The following is a 23,608-nucleotide window of genomic DNA, read 5'->3' on the forward strand; positions in this document are numbered from 1 at the left end:
ACCAATTCTGAGATATTAGTGTCCCTTCCCCTTGCCCCAAAACTTCCAGTCCCTAAAAGCCCAGACTCAACAGTGTTTGTGAGAGTACCAACAAGGATATGCTATGGAGTCCTCTCCTGCAGACACCTTACACCTTTCCTCAGAAACCTTCAGTAGCTCTCCATCATTTATTATTCAAAACTCCCCACACCAGCTGTCACCTCCCTCCCCAGCATTCCTCCCACTGTGATGCCTTCACACCTTCTCTCCAACGCTCTCCACACTGCCTCACTAGCTGCCCTTACTTCATGCTATCTGTTCTTGCCTCCCCAATACTCTAGTAAGATCCCATCCTTCCTTCAGTGCCAGGCCAAACGCTTTCCCCAGTCCCTCCAGCCAAAATGTATCTCCTCCCCCTCTGTATACCAAACTACTTTGTTTCAATCTTGCAATAGTGTTTACACTCCTGCCTTCTATTAGGTTATTTCTGTAGTTCCTAAAGAAGTCACCTCAGTTTTCTGAGACTGAGTTTTCTCAAATGAGCATAGAAAAGAGGTCAGATGATCACTAATTCCCATTAAATATAATATTCTATGGTTTTATCATAATTTGTTAACTGTCAATTTTTTAATAATGGTTAAATAGAATGGCTTTTGTAGTTCACTAGCACTAACAGCAAAGGTGACAATTTTGTGCCAAGAAGCTACCAAACCCAACTTCCAGAAAATACACAGAAAGGCTGCTTTGGCACTCCTCAGGGTAAAGCAGTAATAGGAATCATATTTTGGAACCAAATATGATATGATGGAACCATAATAGGAACCAAAGGATCACTGCAAGTCACTGGGTCATTTTAAGGATGGAAGAGACTAAAGAGAATGCTCTCAGATATGAAAACAGAGATTCAAAGAACTCAGATCACCATCCAGGGCCACATGAATAGTCATGTCTCCTGAATACCAGCTGTTATTGCTTCCTCTCTCAGTTCAAACAAACTGCAATAAAGACTGGCTGCTTTATCTTGTGGGTGAGAAGTATACACCTAAAGCTTGTGTTTTCACACCCAGATATCCATCTATACCTGTCACATATTCTGGGAGGGGAATTTTAATTATAACTATTAAACAGAGCTTTAATTGTTAGACATTCCTATATTTTGGGCTACTAGCCAGTAGAAAGTAATTGATTCTATAGGATCATTAATTTCTCTTTTTGTGGAACTATTTCAACTTTAGCAACCTAAAGAAACTGGAGAAAATAAGAAAAAGTCATTTACTGATCATTTATTATGTTCTAAATATTACAAAGAATTCAATTTAATTTCATCATATTTAATCCTCATAACCTATTTTATATACCAGGAAATTGAGACATAGTGGCAAAAAGGCTTTTCCAAGTTATATGGGTTATAAGCAAGCCCATCTGGGTTTTACTGCCAGAACTGTCTGACTCTGCAGCCTGTGCTAAATGATGATTTGAAGGATGATGAATCAACAAAAAAATCATTTATTATTTCTTCATTTTCCAATGTTCATCTTATATCCAAGGTAAAATATCATGTTAATCAATTTATCCCCTCTCTACACACCAAGAATGGGGCTGATCCACAAGAGAACTAAGAAGTTGATGAAATGCAAGTTGTCAAAGAAGGTTCAAAAATAGTTTTAATATATTTGTGTGTCTAATACAATAACATAAACTTGTATGAATATCTACAGTAATAAGTATGTTAACTTAAGTATTAAGGTATCTAAATAAGAATGGGGACAACATTTGTTTGAAAAAAATATTCTTACAAGTGCCTGGGGTCAAGAAAGAGAGACCTGAGTTTGGAGCAAAACAAGATTCTTCAGGAGAAGAGAAAAAGGTTTAGGTTTTTTAAAAGAGGATGGAAGGAAAGAAAATAAGAACAAAAAGAAAGGAAAGAACCAGCAGGATAGCAGAATGTTGGGTAGGAGGCCATGCAACCTCTCCTTGTGATTCTTCAGCTAGTCAGTAAAGCTATTAAATACACACACACACACACACACACACACACACACACACACACACACACACACAAATACTGAGTGGAGCTAGACATTTTGTGGAATAGAGAAGGAGCTAAGCCCTGCTCTTACACTGGTCTGGGACAAAAAAGTAATAGCACAGAGTCCAATGCAGACATAGAGAAGACTGTGCTGTGGCTGGGAATACCATGATGAGCAAGAAAAGCCAGATGCACACTTTAAAGATTTAGATATTTGAGTTCTGTAGTTCTTACAAAGCACTTCCACAATTATTATCTAACCTAATCCTCACTACAGCCTCATGTGTTAGGCAAAACAAGGATGACTGTTCTACTCTGCACAGGATACTAACAAACCCTGATTTCTCACCAGTGTTCTTTCTGCTTCACCCCTTGATGCTATTCTTAATACCGTCAGTCCACTAGGTACAAATGAGTTCCATTACCAGAGTGCATTAGTGAGTTCAGTTTGTTTGTAAGTCCAACCAAGTTAGCTTAGGAACCCACCAACACAATTGGCTATATGGTACCATACTATAATAGGTTTATTATACTTTTCACACAAATAATACATTAAAAAATAAACACAAAAAATAAAAAAATTTCAATCTTATGGTACAATACCTTGAAAAGCACAGTAGAACCAGTTATATCACCACTGCTTCTATGCTTGCTTCCAGATATCCTGAGCTTGAAGTAAAGATACTGTGCTCTGTACTTTGTACAGTAATGTACACAAAACACAACCACTTGTAGAGTTATGACAGTGTACACCAGACACATGAACTAACTTACATAATTGGACACACAAATGCACACTTGTGTCTTTGAAAGCTCACAACTTGAAGGTTCCCACAGATGTCACCATATAAACATTTCCCATTAATTACAAACTTCTTAGGCAGTTACAAAATATAATAGCACCTTAAGTGTTATACCAGTTTCTAACTCACTGTTGCAGACTTCCCCACAAAATTCTCATCAAGCTACAAAGACGTCTAAGGAAACTTAAAGTGGCTGCTATTTGCTCTAATCCTTAGATGGCAGAGGTGTGAATCACTGATTCACCACTGTTGACAGAGAAAAGACACATTTCAAGCAAAATAACTGGCCTTAAGTAGGCATGGTAGTATTTCCACCTCCCCTTTCAATGCTACTGTTCTGCAGGTGTATTCTCACAAAAAGAAAAACAACCTCAACATGAAAGGAACTTAGGGAATTAACTCCACTTAAGAACACGTGTATTCGAAATGGCTTTATAAACATGTGACCTTCTTCCCACCAATAAGAGGAAGTGAACATTTTAATATTTGAAATTTTTAAGATCAATTTATTAAGTTCAATGATGAAACCCATCAGAAGAATATTCTCCTGAAAATTATTTTTTTCTTAGAAAAAAGAAAGGAAAATCAACACCCTCTCAGCATAGCCACAGATGCTGTGGCAGTCAGGCCTCTCTGCAGACGGGAATAGTCCATCAGTCGGTCAAGTCACTCTCCCGGTCAGCAGGATTGTAGTCTGGATCATCTTCATCGTCCTCCAGCTCCAAGTCATCCATTTCCTGGAACAAAGACTCATCTACCTCCACGTTGTTTCCAGCTGTAAAAGACAGAAGATGTCCCCTTCAGTCCTATACTCAGAAATAAAAGATACAACCCACTGGCAGGACCAGATTTCTTAAACATGCATCTGTAGTGCACGTGACAAAATCCTGAACTACTACTGCAAATCACACCAGCGATGATCTGCAGTGGTCAACAGAGAACATCTTCAGGCTTCCAGTTCATAGTCTAAAAAGATCCAACTACCAAATAGGCCTTTAGAATGAATTATTTATGATCCGGCATGTTGTAAGCTAGAGACGACAATGATACAAAGTTGATTATCACTGACCAGGAGACTTGACCAAGAGTTCATCTCTTTCCGTACTGGAGATATGTATGTACATCATTAAAGCTCAACTATACTCATAATCAGCTGACAAATTTATTTCGCTCTTCACTCTCATCCAGCTCGCCTGTAACCAGTGGCATGCCTTTCCAAGATTCCAAATGTCTAAGCCCTACTGGAAGCAATACCCAGGCTTTGCATGAAATAACTTCATTCTTCAGTCTGTCTGTAGTACACAGAAGTAGGATTTACAGTACTCTTAAATCACCAAATGTTGTTCACCTTCCTTCCCTCTCAGACTCTAGTCCACTGACATTCAACTTAGTGAGAAGAAAGCCTGCTTCATGAAGACTAAGGGCAGTTCAATAATAAAATACAATTTGGTATGCTCAGGCCAAAGGGTACTTGACTAGGCCTGGGAGAGGAAGTAGTGAAGCCTTCACAGAGCAGTGACATCTGAAATATCTTCATGATTAATTTGAAACTACCCAGAAGAAAAGGAGCCAGGATGAAGTGATTCTAGGTAGAACATTATGCAAAAGCAGAGAAAAAAATTAAGACCTTGAATCCTTCTAATTGGAACACAAGATTCATGAAGAAAAACATCCAAAAGTAACACAGATGAAGGCCAAATAAAAGGACCAAAGTAGGTCAACCCCTTCCTCTAAGCAGCAGAGAACCACCAGAGGATTTTAAGGGAAGAAACAGCATGATTAAACATGGGTTTTAGAAATTCTGCCTCAGAGGTGGTAGCTACAAGGTAGGGAAGGGCAGTAGGAGGAAGAGACTGAGGCAGGGAAACAATGAAGCTACCACTAAAGTCCAGCTGAAAAATAACAAATTTTCAAATCACGAGGAAAGAGTCGAAAAGACATTTCAGAGGCAGAATCAACAGAGCACTTTTGTTAAGTTTTTGGCTATAAAGAGATACTTGATCCACCAAACAGGAAAAAGAGTCAAAAAGGAGTAAAGACAGTAAAACTTTTAAAAAGACCTTTGATACTTAACCTTCTTCCCTTCTCCAAAAGGTAGTCCAGGAATACGGTCAAAAGGCCAGATACTAGAGGATCCCAGCAGGCACGATGGGCATGACAGAAGGATGATGGAGTACAGACCTCGGGGAGCTACCAGAGGGTGACTGAGTAAGGAGCTCTACATTTAAGAGACACTCAGTGGCCTCAAGCTCCGTGAGGGCAAGGGACTTATCTGAAGTGTTCTCTGCTGTATCCTCAGTGCCCAGGACAGTGCCAAGCTCATAGCAGGGATGCAATAAATATTTGTGGATGGATGGAAATGAGTAGATGAAGACAGCAAGAGGATAAGGGTTAGGATAAAAAAGAGAAGGAAAGCACAAGGGACTAGATGTTCCAAAGACAGGAAGACTGGTATGAAATATAAGACTTTTGGTTAGTTCCAGGTTTGCAGTTTTTATAAAGCTCCGTGACAGACCATGGATTACAGTTCTTGTAGATTTGTGATACTGTAACTTTGAGGAAAACAGGTGATCTGAGTCACAGTGACCTGCTTTACCAAGTGTTACAGGCAAAAGTGACCATATTGTTTACCTATTGCTATCTTTGATTTTCCTTATCACAAAACTTTTAAAAAATACACTGCCATAGTTCAATGCATAACCTGATCAAACATTAGAATTTATTCTTCAAAGTGTGTTTCTTTAGAGCCTTGGGAGGACAAATTTACATTAAGTTATCACTATGATTTTCATGGTTTAATATTAAAAACAGCACATTATGTACATATGGAATTCCAGTATTATCTTACCATCTTCCAAGAACTGGATATCAGATGTGTCAAGATTATGATCTGTTTCAAATAGTTGTCTCCCTAAGAGAAATTAAAAAAAAAAAAAAAAGAACACGTGTATTTAAAAAAAAAAAAGAAAACTATTGAAAATGGCACAGGGAGCTTCTTGATGCTTTTAGTGTGGGGGAGTTGAAGAGTAAGGACTTGTGACTGTTTTAACTTTTTTAGAGGGAGAAAGAAAAAAATTGCAATGGGTAGGTCCAATTTACAACCAGGACTAAAACTGAGTAAATTCTATGCTCTCTTTTAACATTGAAATTCTATGGCTTTAAATATGAATAGAGCAGGGGAAGAAAGGAAGGGAAGTGAGACTTCAGAAGATTATTTAAAAATGCAATGAAGGAGCAAACAAACATCCCTCTAGTGCATCAGTCATTACAAGCAAGGTGTGATGCATTAAGAACAAATCCTTAAATCTCAAAACTTTGAAATAAGACAAAGACTGTTTCTCTTTCGTGCTATATATCCTTTGGGAGTTAAGCTCTGCTCATCACCGTTACTCAAGGCATCCAGGCTAACGGAACAGCCATGTTAAAGTTTCTCCTCACCACACAGAAGGAAGTGAAAGTTCTATGGGATCTCATGCTACTGCTAAGTCACTACAGTCCTGTCCGACTCTGTGCGACCCCATCCCTGGGATTCTCCAGGCAAGGACACTGGAGTGGGTTGCCATTTCCTTCTCCAATGCATAAAAGTGAAAACTGAAAGTGAAGTCGCTCAGTCATGTCTGACTCTTCGCGACCCCATGGGCTGCAGCCTACCAGGCTCCTCCGTCCATGGGATTTTCCAGGCAAGAGTACTGGAGTGGGGTGCCATTGCAATTAAATCCTCTGAGCCCAGAAAAGACACTTGCTACTTTGGTTCACAGTTCACTGACCAGAACTAGTCACATGTTCCCAACCAACCAGTAAGGGGCCAAGAAGTTCAATCCTACCATGTACCCAAAGGGCAGAAATTCCAAGTTACTCCCTAAAGAGCACCATCATCCACCAGTTCAGTTTCTTAGGGCCTAGGTTTGTTTCAAAAAGGGGCCCAGATAGATTTCACCATTCCAAGGCCTCAAGTACAACTAATTGACAATAAACCCTAAAATTAGAAGAAAAAAAAAATTGAAGGTGCTGTTGAAGGCCAGTGTTTTCATTTTTAATTACTTTAAGTTTCTTGATAATTACAGAAAATAAGATGTTATGATCAATGGCTAGGTTTATACACAACAAACACTATAAAGTTTTTGTTTCCACTTATGTTAGCAGCTTGCCTGGTAAGGCCTGAGACCTCCTTGGTGGGAACCAAGGGGGATGTATAATCAAGGTAAGTGCTTAAGTACTGGGGTTTGGGACACTGATCGTGTCCCTGGTTCTCAAGGTATCCATGACTCAATATCAAACATATTTTGATTTTTAAAAACACACTTGAACTAGTAGTAGTCTTGAAGCCTTAATTTCGGGGTAAAATTTAAAGCTTTGAAATCATCCAGATACTATCATCTTCATAGCTACAGGAAGGCAGCTGAGCTCAAAAGCCAACAATGCTGTTTCGGTGCCAAGACTTCAATAAGCCAGAAACAAGGCAAAGGGTGAGTATTGTGAGCCAGCAACAGACCCAACAATACCGAAGGCCCTCTGAATGTAGGGCTAAAGGCTGTAGTGAAACTGTGTTGAAAATCAAGGGGGGAAAAAAAAAAAAGATTTGTCTTTCCAGAACCTTCTCCATGTTTCAGTCATACCAATCTGTCTTGGAGTTTAGTCTCTGTACCTGTGGAAGTCATTTCAATATTGTAAATCAAAAATCAAGACACCTTATCTGGTCTAGCAATAGCATCATCATCATCCCCATCACAGCCATCTGCAACGTGTGTACTATGTACAAGACTCTATACAGATTGCTTCATCCAGTCCCCACCACAACTATGAGGCAAGTATTAGTATGCTTATCTTAAACTGAGGAAATTAAAGGTTTATAAAGTTAAATAACTTCCCCAAGATTACTCTAATAGTGCCTGGTGAAACGTTACTTAAACCCAGGACTTCTGATGCCAAAGATTGTGCTCCTTCCATATATTTGTTATATTTCCCAAGTGCCTTGGCAATCATCTGCATTCAAGTCTTTAAAGATGGGAAGATGGGATGGACATTTACATACTACTACATATAAAACAGATAACTAATGGGGATTACTCTATAACAAAGGGAACTCTACTCAATACTCTGTACTGACCTATATGGAAAAAGAATCTAAAAAAGAGTGGATATATGTAAACGTATAACTGATTCCCTTTGCTGTATGCCTGAAACGGACACAACATTGTATATCAACTGTACTCCATAGAAATTGATTTTTAAAAAATAATAAAAGTATATAAATAAATTAATTAACACAGAAAAACTGAATACTAATATGGGTGATGTATTATTTGGAAACAATAAGCATTTTCTCTAAATGAGAAATGCATCAAAATGTTAAAACGTGACTCTTCAGTGAAGCAGCTGTTGCCATGATTGCCTTATTTTATTTACTCCGTCCTCTTTTAAGAATGAAATCTAGGAACAATGAATATGCTGCTATGACTCCCTAAAATAATTTCTCTTTTGCAGGGAAAAGAGTAAGTCTAAAGTACATATCACCAGTATTTATCTTAGCATTTCACTGTTGCAATTAATCAAGTTAAAATATAAATAATGGCTAAATTTAGACTGCAAATTCTGCATAACATTCCTTATCTCCTAGAACAGGGTTCATCCAGTGTACGCGGGATGCCTAGGACAACATTGGCTCTGGATCATACAGTTCAATTTCTGCAAACTCTTAACTGAGGCTGGGACTTGGCATCAGGAATTTCAAGTACATAAAGTAAATAACCAGATATAACCTCTGATTCTTTTGATTTAGGGAGGTGGGGCCCAGATTTTTCCTGTTTTGTTATTGTGCTTCAGGACAGAGTCACCTCACCAGAATGCCACTCCCTTGGTCTGTGGAGAGCTATAAAGTCACTCCCCCTCCCAAAGGACAAAGAGGGGTAAATGCTTGAGTACTTGTAATGGGACGGTAAAGTCAGATAGTATCAAGTCTTCTGTGTACACTGGTAAGTACATTGCTGGGTAGACTACTAAGTGGTTAATCAAGGGGAAAACGTGTATTCCTAATGCAAAGGGAAATCAGTACTTTTTCTTAAGAGCTTCCATTAATAGCTTCTAACTTGGTGTCAGACAATGCTTTGGGGGTTTGTCTACCAAATGTTGGCATGAGCTCGGAGACGGAGGCAATGACCCCTCTCTTTTGAATCTGACCAATTTATGTTGCATGTTGTCTTTTTTTCACTCAGTTAAATTCACAGGAGTGTAAATTTTAAGAGTTTCAAAACTCTCTTGTAAATATCCAGTTGAATGCCATCTGATTTACAGATGGAGAGACTGTCTGTCCTTTGTTATTTGCTAGCTTCCTCTCCAGTCAAGGGAGTATCTGTGGCCTTGTAACTGGTATGGCGAATTTAGAACCTGGCAGAAATTTTTTTATCAGGTGGTTGTGTTTCGGAAGAGGCTGAAGGAGGGGGGAACAGCTGCTGGGGGTTAGAAATCCCAGAGGATGGCCCTGCTCTAAGCCAAGTTTCTCACAAGTTTGTGTTTGGTTGTTCCCAAGAGCTAAGTGTACCCCCTCACTCACCCCCCAACTGCCGTTCAACTAAATCTACTATCTCTGATTACTCCTGAAATGAACAGCCCCCTAAGGATATTGTACCATTGTAGAGTCTGTGCCAATATTCATTGCTAAGAGGATGTATATGTGTGTATACGCCCATGTGTGAGAGAGAGGACGAGAGACACAACATGGGACAGAGAGACAGAAAGAGAGAAATGGGAAGGGGCGGGTGGGTAATGTACAAATAAAAGACTGGATACAAGCCTGTCTGGCTTCCCTGGCAGCTCAGAGGTAAAGAATCTGCCTGCCAATGCAAGAGATGAGAGTTTGATCCCTGAGTTGGGAAGAGCCCCTGGAGAAGGCAATAGCAACCCTCTCCAGTATTCTTGCCTGGGAAATCCCGTGGACAGAGGAGCCTGGTGGGCTACAGTCCATGGGGTTGCAAAAGAGTCACGACTTAGTGACTAAACATGACTTAGCGACTGAACACAACTTAGCCACTAAACAAGAAGCCTATCAGCACCAGTGAAGATGGCTTCCTTTGAAATACATAGATGAGTCACACCAGAAACCTTTAACACTGGTTAACTGCTGGACTAGGTATAAGATAGTTTGCATTTCTTGACACCAGTAGATAAGGTATCCTGATCAATTAAAATATATTCAGAGGAAAGACTATAACCCAGAGATTCCCAAACCTCCTAGGTTCAAGGGGCTCTTTAGTGTGCAAGTAATTTTGTCATGGGGCCCCCAAGCTATAGTTCCTCTTATTAAATAGTCACATCCAAACAACTTGTGTATTTCTGTTCTTTGTATTTGTATTTTTATTCTGTTCTCTGTATTTATACTTTTGTTATTTTTCAATCAACCTTGTAGTTGTTCGAAATAATAATACACAAACTTAAAGGAAAATGGTATTTTTATTTTATACTTGAATAATCGCAATTACTTAATAATGAGGTGCACACAGCACTGCTCAACTCTTGGAATCAGATCAAATATTCATTTCCTGTTCTCCCTCAACTGTTCACTTTTTAACATTGCAAGAGTCAGAAACCTAGCTTTGCAAAGATGTTACATCATGAAATAGAACACATCCCTATCTGATATAAAAATTGTGAACTACCTCCAGCTAATACTTCGGTATTCAACAGACATGGAGTATTACTATGCTTTCCTCAAATTTTTAAAATAACTCAGTACCTCTGCACACAATTCTGGGAATGACAGCCCTAGCTTCATGTTTTAACCCCCTATATCATCCTAATAAACCAACAGAGGCACTCAATCTGACTACAGTACATTATATTTTTGCATCTTACTTCTTTGAAGTAGAGGCAGTGATGTAAAATGCTTAGGAAAAGACTAGTGGTTTGTTTGTAACCCCCATGGTTAAAAATCAGTGACTTGGATGCAACCGACAGTAATTTCTCAACTCATTTAGCAATTTTGTGTTGCTTAAGTTATTTTGTTTGATGGTTTTTATAAACTCACTTTCATCCAGTGGACACTTCACCAATTTGGTCATACTTTTTATTTTTATTACTTTTTTCATATTTAGTCAGCTTTGAGGAGGCTTTCTTCATTGAAATAATAATGATGATGGTGATGATGCACTGCTTCTAAAACCTCTGGTAAAGGAATGGCCAAATTTTTATTGTATATTCACATTAGAAATAATAGTATTTTTAATAGTCCTTTTGTATTAGCATGTGAAATAACACTAATCAGTGGCATTAGAGTATTTTTCACCTTAATAAAATTTCCTACTCTGTTATCAATCTTTGTCTAACCTACAGCAGTCACTGACTAGAAATTATTTTTAGTTAAAAGAAATAATAAAAGCAGATAATACTTTTTCTAAAAAGCACTTATTAATTTTTTAATCACTTTGGTTTCATAGAAGTATCAATACTTGAAGGAATGATTGGAAGCATTAATTTTCATTAGCATGTGAATGCAGTATTTACCTTGAGTGCATATGTGCTCATGTATTCTCATGTTTGCTTTTCCAAGCATGAGAACAATTCATGTGAGACTATGGAAACACACCTAGTAGATCTGAAATGAAAACTTAAAGAAATAAAAAGAAAAGTCCTGAAGGGTGATTTGAAACCTACTTTTTCTCCTTTTATCTTTTTCTCTCTTTCCCTTTCTCTCATCATCAATTCTTTTATTTCCCTACTCATTTCCTTCACTTGCTAGAACACAATCTTTAGCTATAGTTGCCTCAATTCTCTCTTATTCCAAATAAATAAACCCAAAATTATCAAGGCAGATATCTACAAAAATATCAGATTCAAGAAAATGTTCCTGAATATGTAAAAATAACATAGCAACTTCTATTCTGAGATAAGAATGTCCCAAGTACTATGGTAAAGTGTTTTACACATCTGTTGATTCATTCCTACAACAGGTTCAACTTCTAGCTTTACTTTTTATTTATTTTTATTGAAATATAATTGCTTTACAATGTTGTGTTAGCCTCTGCTGTACAATGAAATGAATCAGCCATATGTATACATACATCACTTCCCTCTAGGGCCTCCCTCCCTGCCCTCCCCCACATCCCACCCATCTAGGTCACCACAAAGCACCCAGTTGAGTTCCCTGCACTCTACAGCAAGTTTTCACTAGTTATCTATTTCACATGTATCCAGTGTATTTTAACATATTTACTGTAAATATGTTCTTGCCAGGAAAATCCCATGGACAGAGGAGCCTGGCAGGCTACAGTCCATGGGGTCATAAAGAGTCAGAAAAAATCACACACATACACAGCAACACGCCAACCAAGTGTATATATGTCAACCACAACTAGCTTCATTTTAGAGAGAAGGAAACTGAGACACAGAAACAAATTACTTGTATGACATCACACTGCTGGCAATTAGCCAACACGAAACTTCCAGCTCAGGTCTGACTCCCAACTACCCTACTTTCCCACAAAAAATCCACAGAGGTGTTTACTTCTCCAAAAAGGCTGGCTGCATCTGGCCCACACCGAGTAGCAGTGATGACCTGGGGAGGGAATTTCTATGGATTGTACATTTGATAGAAAGTCATTTTGAGGACAGACTGTCTGACCCAGGATATTAGCTCCCAGAAGGTATTTACTCAATTATTTTTTTAATTAAAAAGATATAAGGTGATGAATTAATTCATTTTACCTGTCAGGAAATCAACCCATTGCCATTTATGCAACTACTAGTCCAAGCCAAGCATGCAGCTAGATGCTATGAGAAAATTAAGAGACAAGTCAAAGAAAATGGCCTTCTGTGAAGAAACATATAAGCTTATGCAGAAAGAAGACTAAACACATACAATTCAGTGAATCAACAGAGTAATGTAGTCCCCTCATGTGGGGAACAGGCTATTTCTTACAGGAGTCAAAAGAAAAGCCCTCCTGAGAGTCAAGCCTCCGTAAAGTCAAGTGGTCATGATGCCTCTATGGCCAATCTCTGGCCCTTACTCTCACTGCTACCTCTCTCTGGAGGGCACTTCCTCCACTCCTCTGCCCACTGGAATTCTTTTCATCATTCAAAGCCTGGAGCAAACAGTACACTTCTGTCTTGCTTTCCCAACTCCCCAAAGTCAATATTAACACCTCTTTCATCATGCTCTTGTTGCAAAGCACACATGAAACATATCTCTGTGTTAGCACTTGACACAGATTGTGGTATTTATTTTCAAATCTTACTTTCCCACTGAATGATAGCTAAAGAAGGCATTATGCCTTATTGATTCTTTTGTACCCCTGAATACCTTGCCTAGGGCTTAGCAGCATAGAAGCCCCTCATTGAGTGTTTGAAGGGTAATTAATCAGAAGATGAATCATAAAATCTGGCTTGAGAAGACCCTATAGGGCATTAGATGCCACCCTCCACATTACCTACAAATTTCCTACTTACAAAATCTCCCCCAAAAACCATCATACAGACTGTCTGAACAAAATAAATAACAGAGCTTGAAATGTTGGAAAGTGCTTATATTGACCTAAAATTTGCCTCCCTATAACATCTTCGAATCCATAATTGGCCATAATTCTTATCCGTCCATGATGATTCTTCAAATGTTTAAAGGCAGATGTTTAAAGTACTGTGTCAGGCCCTTGGAATAAGAGTCAGTACAGATACTCTCTTTTATAAAGTGAGCTCAAGGCAATTCCATCAGCAGCTAGAGCATGACTTCCCCCAAAGGGAACCCACTAACTTTCCCCAGTAAATCAAATCCAGTTGGAGCAAATTGGCTCTATAACACTTTCACATGATACCTAAACAAATGAGCCTTTTCATTTCACTCAAGAAATATTTGTGGGGACTTCCTTGGCAGTCCAGTGGTGAAGAATGCACGTCCACTGCAGGCGGGCAAGGATTCAATCCCTGGTTGGAGAACTAAGATCCCACATGCACAAGGAGTAGCCAAAAAAATAAAAATTTTAAAAACACATATATATTTTAAAAAAGAAATATTTGGGGGAGCTAAGCATCAATTACATTATGTTCCAAGTGCAGCCCTAGACCCTGGGGTCACAGCAGAGTACCAACCAGATGAAGTCTCTGTACTTGAACTACTACTCTGGGTCTCAATCCTGAAAAACAAAAGATGTATATTCAGTTTTGTGGAACAAGCTCATCTGTGAGACAAGGAAATGCAAATGTCCAGGAAGATAGTATCTTTGAGGTAATTTTGCATCTACTCTTTGATCCATCTGGTTTAAAATTTTACTAACTTAGGGAGAGGAAAATGTCACAAAAAAATTTGGGGGCACAACACCTAAAATCACATGATAAAGAGTTAAGCTTGTGCGTATTGACCAAAATGCTATAAGAATTTAAAGAACAGAGGCTCAGTGATGGGAAAGGCAAACCGGAAGCTGATTTAGGGAAATGTTTTTATACTTACAATAGCTTCTATTTATTGAGCACTTTCTATTGTGTGTTTTTATTGAGTGTCCCAGGAGCACTTCTAAGCCAACTGCCATGTGTTGTTGACTCACTTGATTCTAACAAAACCCTGCAAGGAAAACACTACTACTTTCTTCCCTTTTTATGATACACAGAGGAGTAGAATAATTTGCCAAGGTCACAGACAATGTGGTCCAGAGTCTGGTTGCTTAACCCAGGGGTTCCCAGCCCCCTGTGGCCTGTTAAGAACCCGGCCACACAGCAGGAGGTGAGTGGAGGGTGAGTGGGCAAGCAAGGATGGTGACTTTTCATCTGGCCCTGGCCATTGCTCCCCATTGCTTGCATTACCGCCTGAACCATCCATACCTCCACCCTAATCCCTGGAAAAACTGTCTTCCATGAAATCATTCCCTGGTGCCATAAAAGTTGGAGGCCACTGGCTTAACCAGTACATTATATTGCCTCTCATCATTCGTACAAGTTCATGTTAACTCATGGCCAAAGTCAGATACCCTTCCATCAGTGCCAACAGTGACACGATGGTTTCCTAGAGGTGAATCAGGACTCTGTGGAGACAAGAGGAGAATTCTCCATGCCTACCTTTCCAGCCCACGCCTTCTCTCTCCCACTGGTGACCATCCACTGGCAGCAGGGAGGAGAAGGACGACAGCGCAGCTGGGATGCTGGCAGTTTGCCAGAGTCAGAGAGCTGCCCAGGGCAGTGTTGTAACAGCACCCGTGGTGGCCACAGTGTCTTGGCTCTGCATCTCAACCCCACTCCACCAGCTTCTAGGTGACCTTGTATCACATCTCACCAATCTGAGATTCGATTTCATGTGTTCATAAAAAACTGAGTTTGCCAAGGTGATCCTTCCCCGGTCTCCTGCTCTATTATTTCACTCGAGGGTTTGTGGAGGAAGGCTGGGGGCAGCAGCACAGTGCAGAACGCAAAACTCCATGTACTAAAGAATCCAATTTCAGCCGTTCTGCCAAAAGCCACAGACTTGACAACTGTACTGTTATTTAGAACCAGTTCTGCGTGAGGGGGTGGGAACATACGAAGCACAGGGTTAAACATTTCCCTCCTCGCATTCACAACACCAGAAACCAGCTACCGAGGATTCAAAAGGATCAAATCCCTTAATCTTTCCAATTCTTTTTCCTGGTTCGCCAGAGCAGCCAAGGATGGGGTGGGGTTTTCACTTGCGAATAAATGGTTCTGCTTCATTGCCCCACACAGGACAACATGGCCAAACGAGTTGCGATTGTGGGCGCTGGGGTCTCTGGCCTCGCTTCCATCAAGTGCTGTCTGGAGGAAGGGCTAAAGCCCACCTGCTTCGAGAGGAGTGAAGACCTTGGGGGGCTGTGGAGATTCACCGTAAGTAGGGTTTCAGTGACTTTGTTGTGTGTCTGTTGGAAAAGGGTTGACTGGTGCAAAAAGAGATTGAATTTCTTCCACAAGGGCTGGCGCCCATGAGAAGGAGCTAGAAACATCTGCTGAACAGGGGGACAGAAAAGGCCACTGAAAATGATTTTTTATAAAAAGAAGCAGGGCACAGCCTGAATTTCGGTGGGAAGTGTATCAGCTGCCTTATAAACTACACCCAAAACCAAGATAAAGAAAGTTGCCCACGAAGGGTAGAAGAGGATGAAGTGGCTGAGACAAGCCAGGAAAGCTCAGCACAAGGGCGGATAAGAGCAGAACTCTGGGGGTCTGAAGCAAGAAACTGCAGTGTGGGGGCAACGGTTTGAACACAGTGCAGGGATTTCTGCCTCTGCCTGCAAGACTGAGCTGCTTATACCAACTTCTTTTTCCAGCCCTGCTCTATCTGAAGTAAAGCAGCGTAAGACTCAGTGTAGGGGGAGTTCTGTGCTCAAGGTCTTGTGGTCCGGCAGTTCCAATCCATGCCAAGAACAATCACAAGTAAAGGAAGTGAGTTTGGAGAATTTTTTATTGCTGGAGGAAAATAAAAGTAATATTCTCAGGACTACAGTATGGATTGGAGAAGGGAGGAGGGAGGATGGAGGAGAGGGAACTATAAAGCCCACCCTTGACTGGCCTGGGACCCAGGAGAATCACAGGGGCCCTGCTGGAGGTCACTGAAACCCTGTGAACTCCATGGCTCAGCCAGAGAGTTTTTTGCATCAGATTTCCCCAAACCTCCTATTTTTCCTTTTTCTCAGGAGAACAAGAACATTTCCCATGAGCTTTAAATGTGCTAAGAAGAACGATGTCAGGAAGAATGAAAAGGAGCAAGGTGTCAGATATTCTGGGCTCACAGCCCCTAAGAGACTAAGAGAAAGACCTAGCATTCTCTTATTATAGAAGGGTAGAACTCAGAACAGGAATAAAGCACTCATTTTCTAATTCAGTGAGCAAAGCTCCAGAGAGGCCAAGGGTGCTAGTTTAGTCCCAGCATAAACCAGCTTGGCTCACATAAAGAAAAACTGCATATCTTGAAATGTGTCCAACCACCAAATGTGACCATCGATGCACAGAGACCTCCCTAAGGGGCCTAGGGAAAAGAGAACTTCTGTTCCTAGGATTCAAACCACATACATTCCAATAGACAAGCAGAACCTGACATGTATGCCATAATTCTAGCCTCTCATGGCCATTGAAGACATTGCTAATCAAACACTATTAGGACTCAGGGACTCATACTCGGATGTTTGCGACTCTTTAGACTGTAGCCTGCCAAGCTCCTCTGTTCATGGGATTTTCCAGGCAAAAATATTGGAGTGGGTTGCTATTTCCTCCTCTAGGGGATCTTCCCAACTCAGGGATCAAGTCCATGTCTCCCATGTCTCCTGCATTGCAGGAGATTCTTTACCTCTGAGACATCAGGGAAACCCAATCAAACACTATGCCCTCCCCCTAATGAACCTCAGAATCCTTCTTAACACAATACCCCAGATTAGCACTAATTAATCTGATGGATTAGCATTAATCCATCAGAGTTGAGAGCTGGCTTGCAGAATAAAACTGCCAGAATAGAGGGACAATTAGTAGAGTTGTTTGGTTAAAGTAATCTCAGTCATAGCAAAATGTAAGCCCAGAGACCTTGGGATACCAGAGAAAAATGCCCCTTATGTCAATCATATATATCCAATTATTAACACACTAAAAAACCGTTGATGAAGAATCAAGAGAAATGTGTCTTAGATCCATCTCTGCCCAACTGGCTATGTGATTGGGCAGGTCAAATACCTATGCACAAAGCACTGTGATGGACACAAAAATAAGAAACAGTCATCCTGCCCTGAGGAGCTACTACGAGACTGATAGAATAAGGGCAGGATCTTACAAGTTGGGAGCAGTACTCTGGGCATTTAAATGAGGTCAGGATTACATCCACTTGCGGGAAGCCAAGGAAGGACATGGAGGAGATAGTGTGTGATGGACTCTGGAAGATTTCAACAGGCAAATGAGATTGAGTGGGAAATACCAGGGAGGAGATTGTAAAGAAAAAGTACTGTGCTTGTTGGAAAATAAAAATAGCTTATTGGTATGTGGGCTATGTGTAAGAGAAAACATGGAAGAAGAGGACAGTAGTGGAATGTTTGAGGAACCACACTCCATTTAGAAGGAGCTTCCCTGGTGGCTCAGCTGGTAAAGAATCCACCTGCAATGCAGGAGATGAAGGAGATGCCGGTTCGATCCCTGGGTGGGGAAGATCCCCTGGTGGAGGGCATGGCAACCCACTCCAGTATTCTTACCTAGAGAATCCCATGGAGAGAGGAGCCTGGTGGGCTACAGTCCTTAGAGTCACAAAGAGTCAGACACAACTGAAGCAACGAAGCACACACACATGGACTCCATTTAGAAAGCAATGGATAATAAGCAGAATTAATATGTCTTTCTTTGTGGCTGTTGTGTTTGTTTTGTTTGCATGATAGGAAGACCCATATGTGTTTACAGGTACTTGGATGACAGGAAATGATTGAATACATTAGTTCAAATTGAGACAAAATCCTAGCAGAAAAAGGAAGAAGTAGAATTGCAGACCCAAGTGGAAGGATTTGCCTTGGGAAAGTGCAGAGGCATACTTTCCTCGGAGACAGGACAGGAAGGAAAAATGGACATGGACAAGAGATGCTAAGGTGGGGGAAAGAAGACACAGGAGCAAACACAATGGAGGCCTCAATTCTTTCAGGAAAACACGGCATCTGTGGAGGCTGAAGAAGTCAGGGTGGAGAATGAAGGAAAAAAGAGGTCACTGTGAGGCAAGTGATAGCACATCAAAAGGATGATAAAGAGGGCAACCCAGCAGTAGCCTAAGTAAAACAGTATCCTACTAACAACTCTTTTCAGTCCCCATTACCTCATCTGTAAAATGAGAACATGGAGTCAGTTTAAAACATAGATAAAAGCTAAATTACTAGGATCTTGGGAGGCAGGAAAAATCACCTCCATCTTCATTCAGCAGCCCTCTCTTGATACAGAAGCCTCTTTAAGGCACCTCTGTACTACCTGGAGATTCCTCTAAAGCCTCTAAACTAAGTGACCTTAAAGGGAACTTTCAGCATGCTATAAGTCTCCTGAGTCTTTCTAGAGACATCCCTTCCAGCTCCTACCCCAGCAGATACACACACACACACACACACACACAAGATGGTTAGAAGTGTCTTTGCAATCAAAGCAAGTGGCACATTCAAAACCTGTAGAATTAGAGAGTCTGCCCAGGTAAGGGCTGTCCTTGCCACAAAATGTACAAGGGTTATCTTTAGGACCTGTTCTGGATGGAAGGGGCCACAAAGCAAAAATAAACAGGCAAACTGCAGAAACCTAAGAAAACAAATATGGAGACGGTTTCCATTTACAAATGGAGAAATGCCCTCAACATGACAGAGATTATGAACTACTGCAGTTTAACTCAATATTCATGTGGGCATAACTCTGGCCTCTTCTAGACCACAGTCTTAAAGAGGAAGCAGACAAAGGTTGCAACGGAGAAGAAAGCCCATCATTCATTGGGGCGGGGGAGGGGTTGGCAATGTTTCAAAAGAAAAGAACCTACTTGTGAGCACCAACTCCAGTGGCAGCAAGAGGTAAGTGTGGAACATCTGTTCTACAACCAACTCTCTCAGACTCTTGAGAGGGAAAGGAGGCTCAGAACAGTAATGCTAAAGGCTGATTATTCAACTGCAGAGGAATAATTGAAGAAAAACATGCCAGGAATTATCCTGTCGCTCATAACACTCTTAGAGTGTTTTAGGTTAGGAAGGAGCCTTGAGAAATAGCCTTCCTGTAGAACCACACTGACATCATCTAGAGGTAATTATACTATGCTGACAGAAAGAGATGGGAATACCAGACCACCTGACCTGCCTCTTGAGAAACTTGTATGCAGGTCAAGAAGCAATAGTTAGAACAGGACATGGAACAACAGACTGGTTCCAAATAGGAAAAGGAGTACATCAACGCTGTATGTTGTCACCCTGCTTGTTTAACTTATACGCAGAGTACATCATGAGAAACGCTGGGCTGGAAGAAGCACAAGCTGGAATCAAGATTGCCGGGTGAAATATCAATAACCTCAGATATGCAGATGACACCACCCTTATGGCAGAAAGTGAAGAGGAGCTAAAAAGCCTCTTAATGAAAGTGAAAGAGGAGAGTGAAAAAGTTGGCTTAAAGCTCAACATTCAGAAAACTAAGATCATGGCATCTGGTCCCATCACTTCATGGCAAATAGATGGGGAGACAGTGGAAAGAGTGTCAGACTTTATATTTTGGGGCTCCAAAATCACTGCAGATGGTGACGGCAGCCATGAAATTAAAAGACGCTTACTCCTTGGAAGGAAAGTTATGACCAACCTAGATAGCATATTAAAAAACAGAGACATTACTTTGCCAACAAAGGTCCGTCTGGTCAAGCCTATGGTTTTTCCAGTGGTCATGTATGGATGTGAGAGTTGGACTGTGAGGAAAGCTGAGCATGGAAAAATAGATGCTTTTGAACTGCTGTGTTGCAGAAGACTCTTGAGAGTCCCTTGGACTGCAAGAAGATCCAACCAGTCCACCCTAAAGGAGATCAGTCCTGGGTGTTCATTGGAAGGACTGATGCTGAAGCTGAAACTCCAATACTTTGGCCACCTCACGCAAAGAGCTGACTCATTGGAAAAGACCCTGATGCTGGGAGGGATTGGGGGCAGGAGGAGAAGGGGACGACAGAGGATGAGATGGCTGGATGGCGTCGCCGACTTGATGGGCATGAGTTTGAGTAAACTCTGGGAGTTTGTGATGGACAGGGAGGCCTGGCGTGCTGCGATTCATGGGGTCGCAAAGAGTTGGACATGACTGAACGACTGAACTGACTGACTGACTGACAGAAACACATTCTGCTTCACCCTTCACATCTCTGTAACAATAACCCTCCCCTGGAAAGACATTCTTCCTTCTGTGCATCAAGGTCTTTCCCTCCACACATGTATCCTTTTGCTTATTCCAGTTATTGAGCACCCACTATGTGCCTTGTGCTGTGCTGTATTTAGTCACTCAGTTGTATCAGACCCTTTGCAACCCATGGACTGTAGTCCACCAGGCTCCTCTGTTCATGGGGATTCTCCAAGCAAGAACACTGGAGTGAGTTGCCATGCCTTCCTCCAGGGGATTTTCCCAACCCAGGGATCAAATCCAGGTCTCCTGCATTGCAGGCAGATTCTTTACCAGCTGAGCCAGCAGCAAAGCCCACGAATACTGGAGTGGGTAGCCCATCCCTTCTCCAGGAGAACTTCCCGACCCAGGAATTGAACTGAGATCTCCTGCATTGCAGGCGGATTCTTTACCAGCTGAGCAACCCAGCAAACCCATGAGGCACCTTATGTACCACATATTTTTGGATTCAGTGAGGGCAATGATTAAGTATAATACTTCACCCCTTAAATCATTGAAGGTTTCTTTATGTGTATTCAGCCTAACTCTTACAGGGGCTGAAATGATTTGTTAAATGGGTACCTTTTTACTTCTTCTTAAAAACTTTAAGTTCAATAATCTTAGTAGATTTCATTTTATTCATATATTAAACAAACATGTATTGAATTCATATCATCTTGGAAGAGATCCACCTGATAGGCCCCTACCCTCTCATGGGATTCCTCAAGCCTTCTCTGAGGTTTCCACAGTCTGCCTGTGCTGTAGATCTGAAGACAGATCTATAGACTGTGGATAGACTATAGGCTGTCTGACTATAGGGAAAAGAAGTGACAAAGTAAAATGGGCTCTGACTGTTCAAAGGAGAGGAAAAGAAGGAAGTAATTGTTCTTGAGAACAAGAGCTGTGAACAACCTAGCTCAGGGTTCCCCACACTCGGCGTTGAGAGAAAGTCTCTATGTGTCTGTATAGTAGTCACTTTAATTATCATTTTATATCCATTTTTTAAGTGAGAAAGGAGAGACCTCTGACCTGACAAAGCTTTCTTCCCATTGCCAACAAGCTTCTCTGGAGGAAACAGAACTTGAGAAAGTAAATCTCCATGGTAATTGTAGAAAAATAATGCAAAACAGTTAATATTTTTTCAGAGCTTACCAGGCACTGTTCTAAATGCATTAGAGCTATCATTTCATTTTATCCTAGGGTTATGTATACTATTGTTATTCCTATTTCGAGAGGAGAAAACTGAGACACAGAGAACTTAAGAAAATTCCCAAGGCCACCCAGCTAAAAATGTTCTGCTTGAAAATTGCAGATGAAGGTAAGCTTCCAAACTCATTCTATGAGGCCACCATCACCCTAATTCCAAAACCAGACAAAGATGCCACAAAAAAAGAAAACTACAGGCCAATATCACTGATGAACATAGATGCAAAAATCCTTAACAAAATTCTAGCAAACAGAATCCAACAACATATTAAAAAAATCATACACCATGACCAAGTGGGCTTTATCCCAGGAATGCAAGGATTCTTTAATATCCGCAAATCAATCAATGTAATACACCACATTAACAAATTGAAAGATAAAAACCATATGATTATCTCAATAGATGCAGAGAAAGCCTTTGACAAAATTCAACACTCATTTATGATTAAAACTCTCCAAAAAGCAGGAATAGAAGGAACATACCTCAACATAATAAAAGCTATATATGACAAACCCACAGCAAGCATCACCCTCAATGGTGAAAAATTGAAGGCATTTCCCCTGAAATCAGGAACAAGACAAGGGTGCCCACTCTCACCACTACTATTCAACATAGTGTTGGAAGTTCTGGCCACAGCAATCAGAGCAGAAAAAGAAGTAAAAGGAATCCAGATAGGAAAAGAAGAAGTGAAACTCTCACTGTTTGCAGATGACATGATCCTCTACATAGAAAACCCTAAAGACTCTACCAGAAAATTACTAGAGCTAATCAGTGAATATAGTAAAGTTGCAGGATATAAAATTAACACACAGAAATCCCTTGCATTCCTATATACTAACAATGAAAAAACAGAAAGAGAAATTAAGGAAACAATACCATTCACCATTGCAACAAAAAGAATAAAATACTTAGGAGTATATCTACCTAAAGAAACAAAGGACCTATACATAGAAAATGATAAAACACTGATGAAAGAAATCAAAGAGGACACAAACAGATGGAGAAACATACCATGTTCATGGATTGGAAGAATCAATATTGTCAAAATGGCTATTCTACCCAAAGCAGTCTATAGATTCAATGCAATCCCTATCAAGCTACCAACGGTATTTTTCACAGAACTAGACCAAAGAATTTCACAATTTGTATGGAAATACAAAAAACCTCGAATAGCCAAAATAATCTTGAGAAAGAAGAATGGAACTGGAGGAATCAACCTGCCTGACTTCAGACTCTACTACAAAGCCACAGTCATCAAGACAGTATGGTACTGGCACAAAGACAGAAATATAGATCAGTGGAACAGAATAGAAAGCCCAGAGATAAATCCATGAACCTATGGACACCTTATCTTTGACAAAGGAGGCAAGGATATACAATGGAAAAAAGACAACCTCTTTCACAAGTGGTGCTGGGAAAACTGGTCAACCACTTGTAAAACAATGAAACTAGAACACTTTCTAACACCATACACAAAAATAAACTCAAAATGGATTAAAGATCTAAATGTAAGACCAGAAACTATAAAACTCCTAGAGGAGAACATAGGCAAAACACTCTCCGACATAAATCACAGCAAGATCCTCTATGACCCTCCTCCCAGAATATTGGAAATAAAAGCAAAACTAAACAAATGGGACCTAATGAAACTTAAAAGCTTTTGCACTACAAAGGAAACTATAAGCAAGGTGAAAAGACAGCCCTCAGATTGGGAGAAAATAATAGCAAATGAAGAAACAGACAAAGGATTAATCTCAAAAATATACAAGCAACTCCTGA

General features: G+C 40.5%; 1 protein-coding gene and 1 long non-coding RNA gene across 4 annotated transcripts in view; one reads left to right on the plus strand and one right to left on the minus strand.

Moving 5' to 3' along the window:
* Positions 1–3,288: 3,288 nt before the first annotated feature.
* On the minus strand, positions 3,289–5,726 carry LOC122707774. The gene is made up of 2 exons (XR_006344911.1): positions 5,660–5,726; positions 3,289–3,586 (listed from the first exon to the last, which is right to left on the minus strand). It is a non-coding gene; the product is annotated as an uncharacterized LOC122707774 (long non-coding RNA).
* Positions 5,727–8,625: 2,899 nt separating this feature from the next.
* Positions 8,626–23,608, plus strand: part of LOC122708172 (dimethylaniline monooxygenase [N-oxide-forming] 1-like) — a 38,696-nt gene continuing 23,713 nt past the window's right edge. For all 3 annotated transcript variants that reach the window (XR_006345035.1, XM_043924339.1, XM_043924338.1), the window contains exons 1-2: positions 8,626–8,783; positions 15,484–15,621. Coding sequence is in view for 2 of the 3 variants with exons in the window: in XM_043924339.1 (XP_043780274.1) it covers positions 15,490–15,621 (132 nt within the window). In the remaining variant the exon portion in view is untranslated. The remainder of the gene's footprint in view (positions 8,784–15,483; positions 15,622–23,608) is intronic.

The sequence above is a fragment of the Cervus elaphus genome, chromosome 14 (genome assembly GCF_910594005.1).
Source record: "Cervus elaphus chromosome 14, mCerEla1.1, whole genome shotgun sequence".
Taxonomy (NCBI): Eukaryota; Metazoa; Chordata; class Mammalia; order Artiodactyla; family Cervidae; genus Cervus; species Cervus elaphus.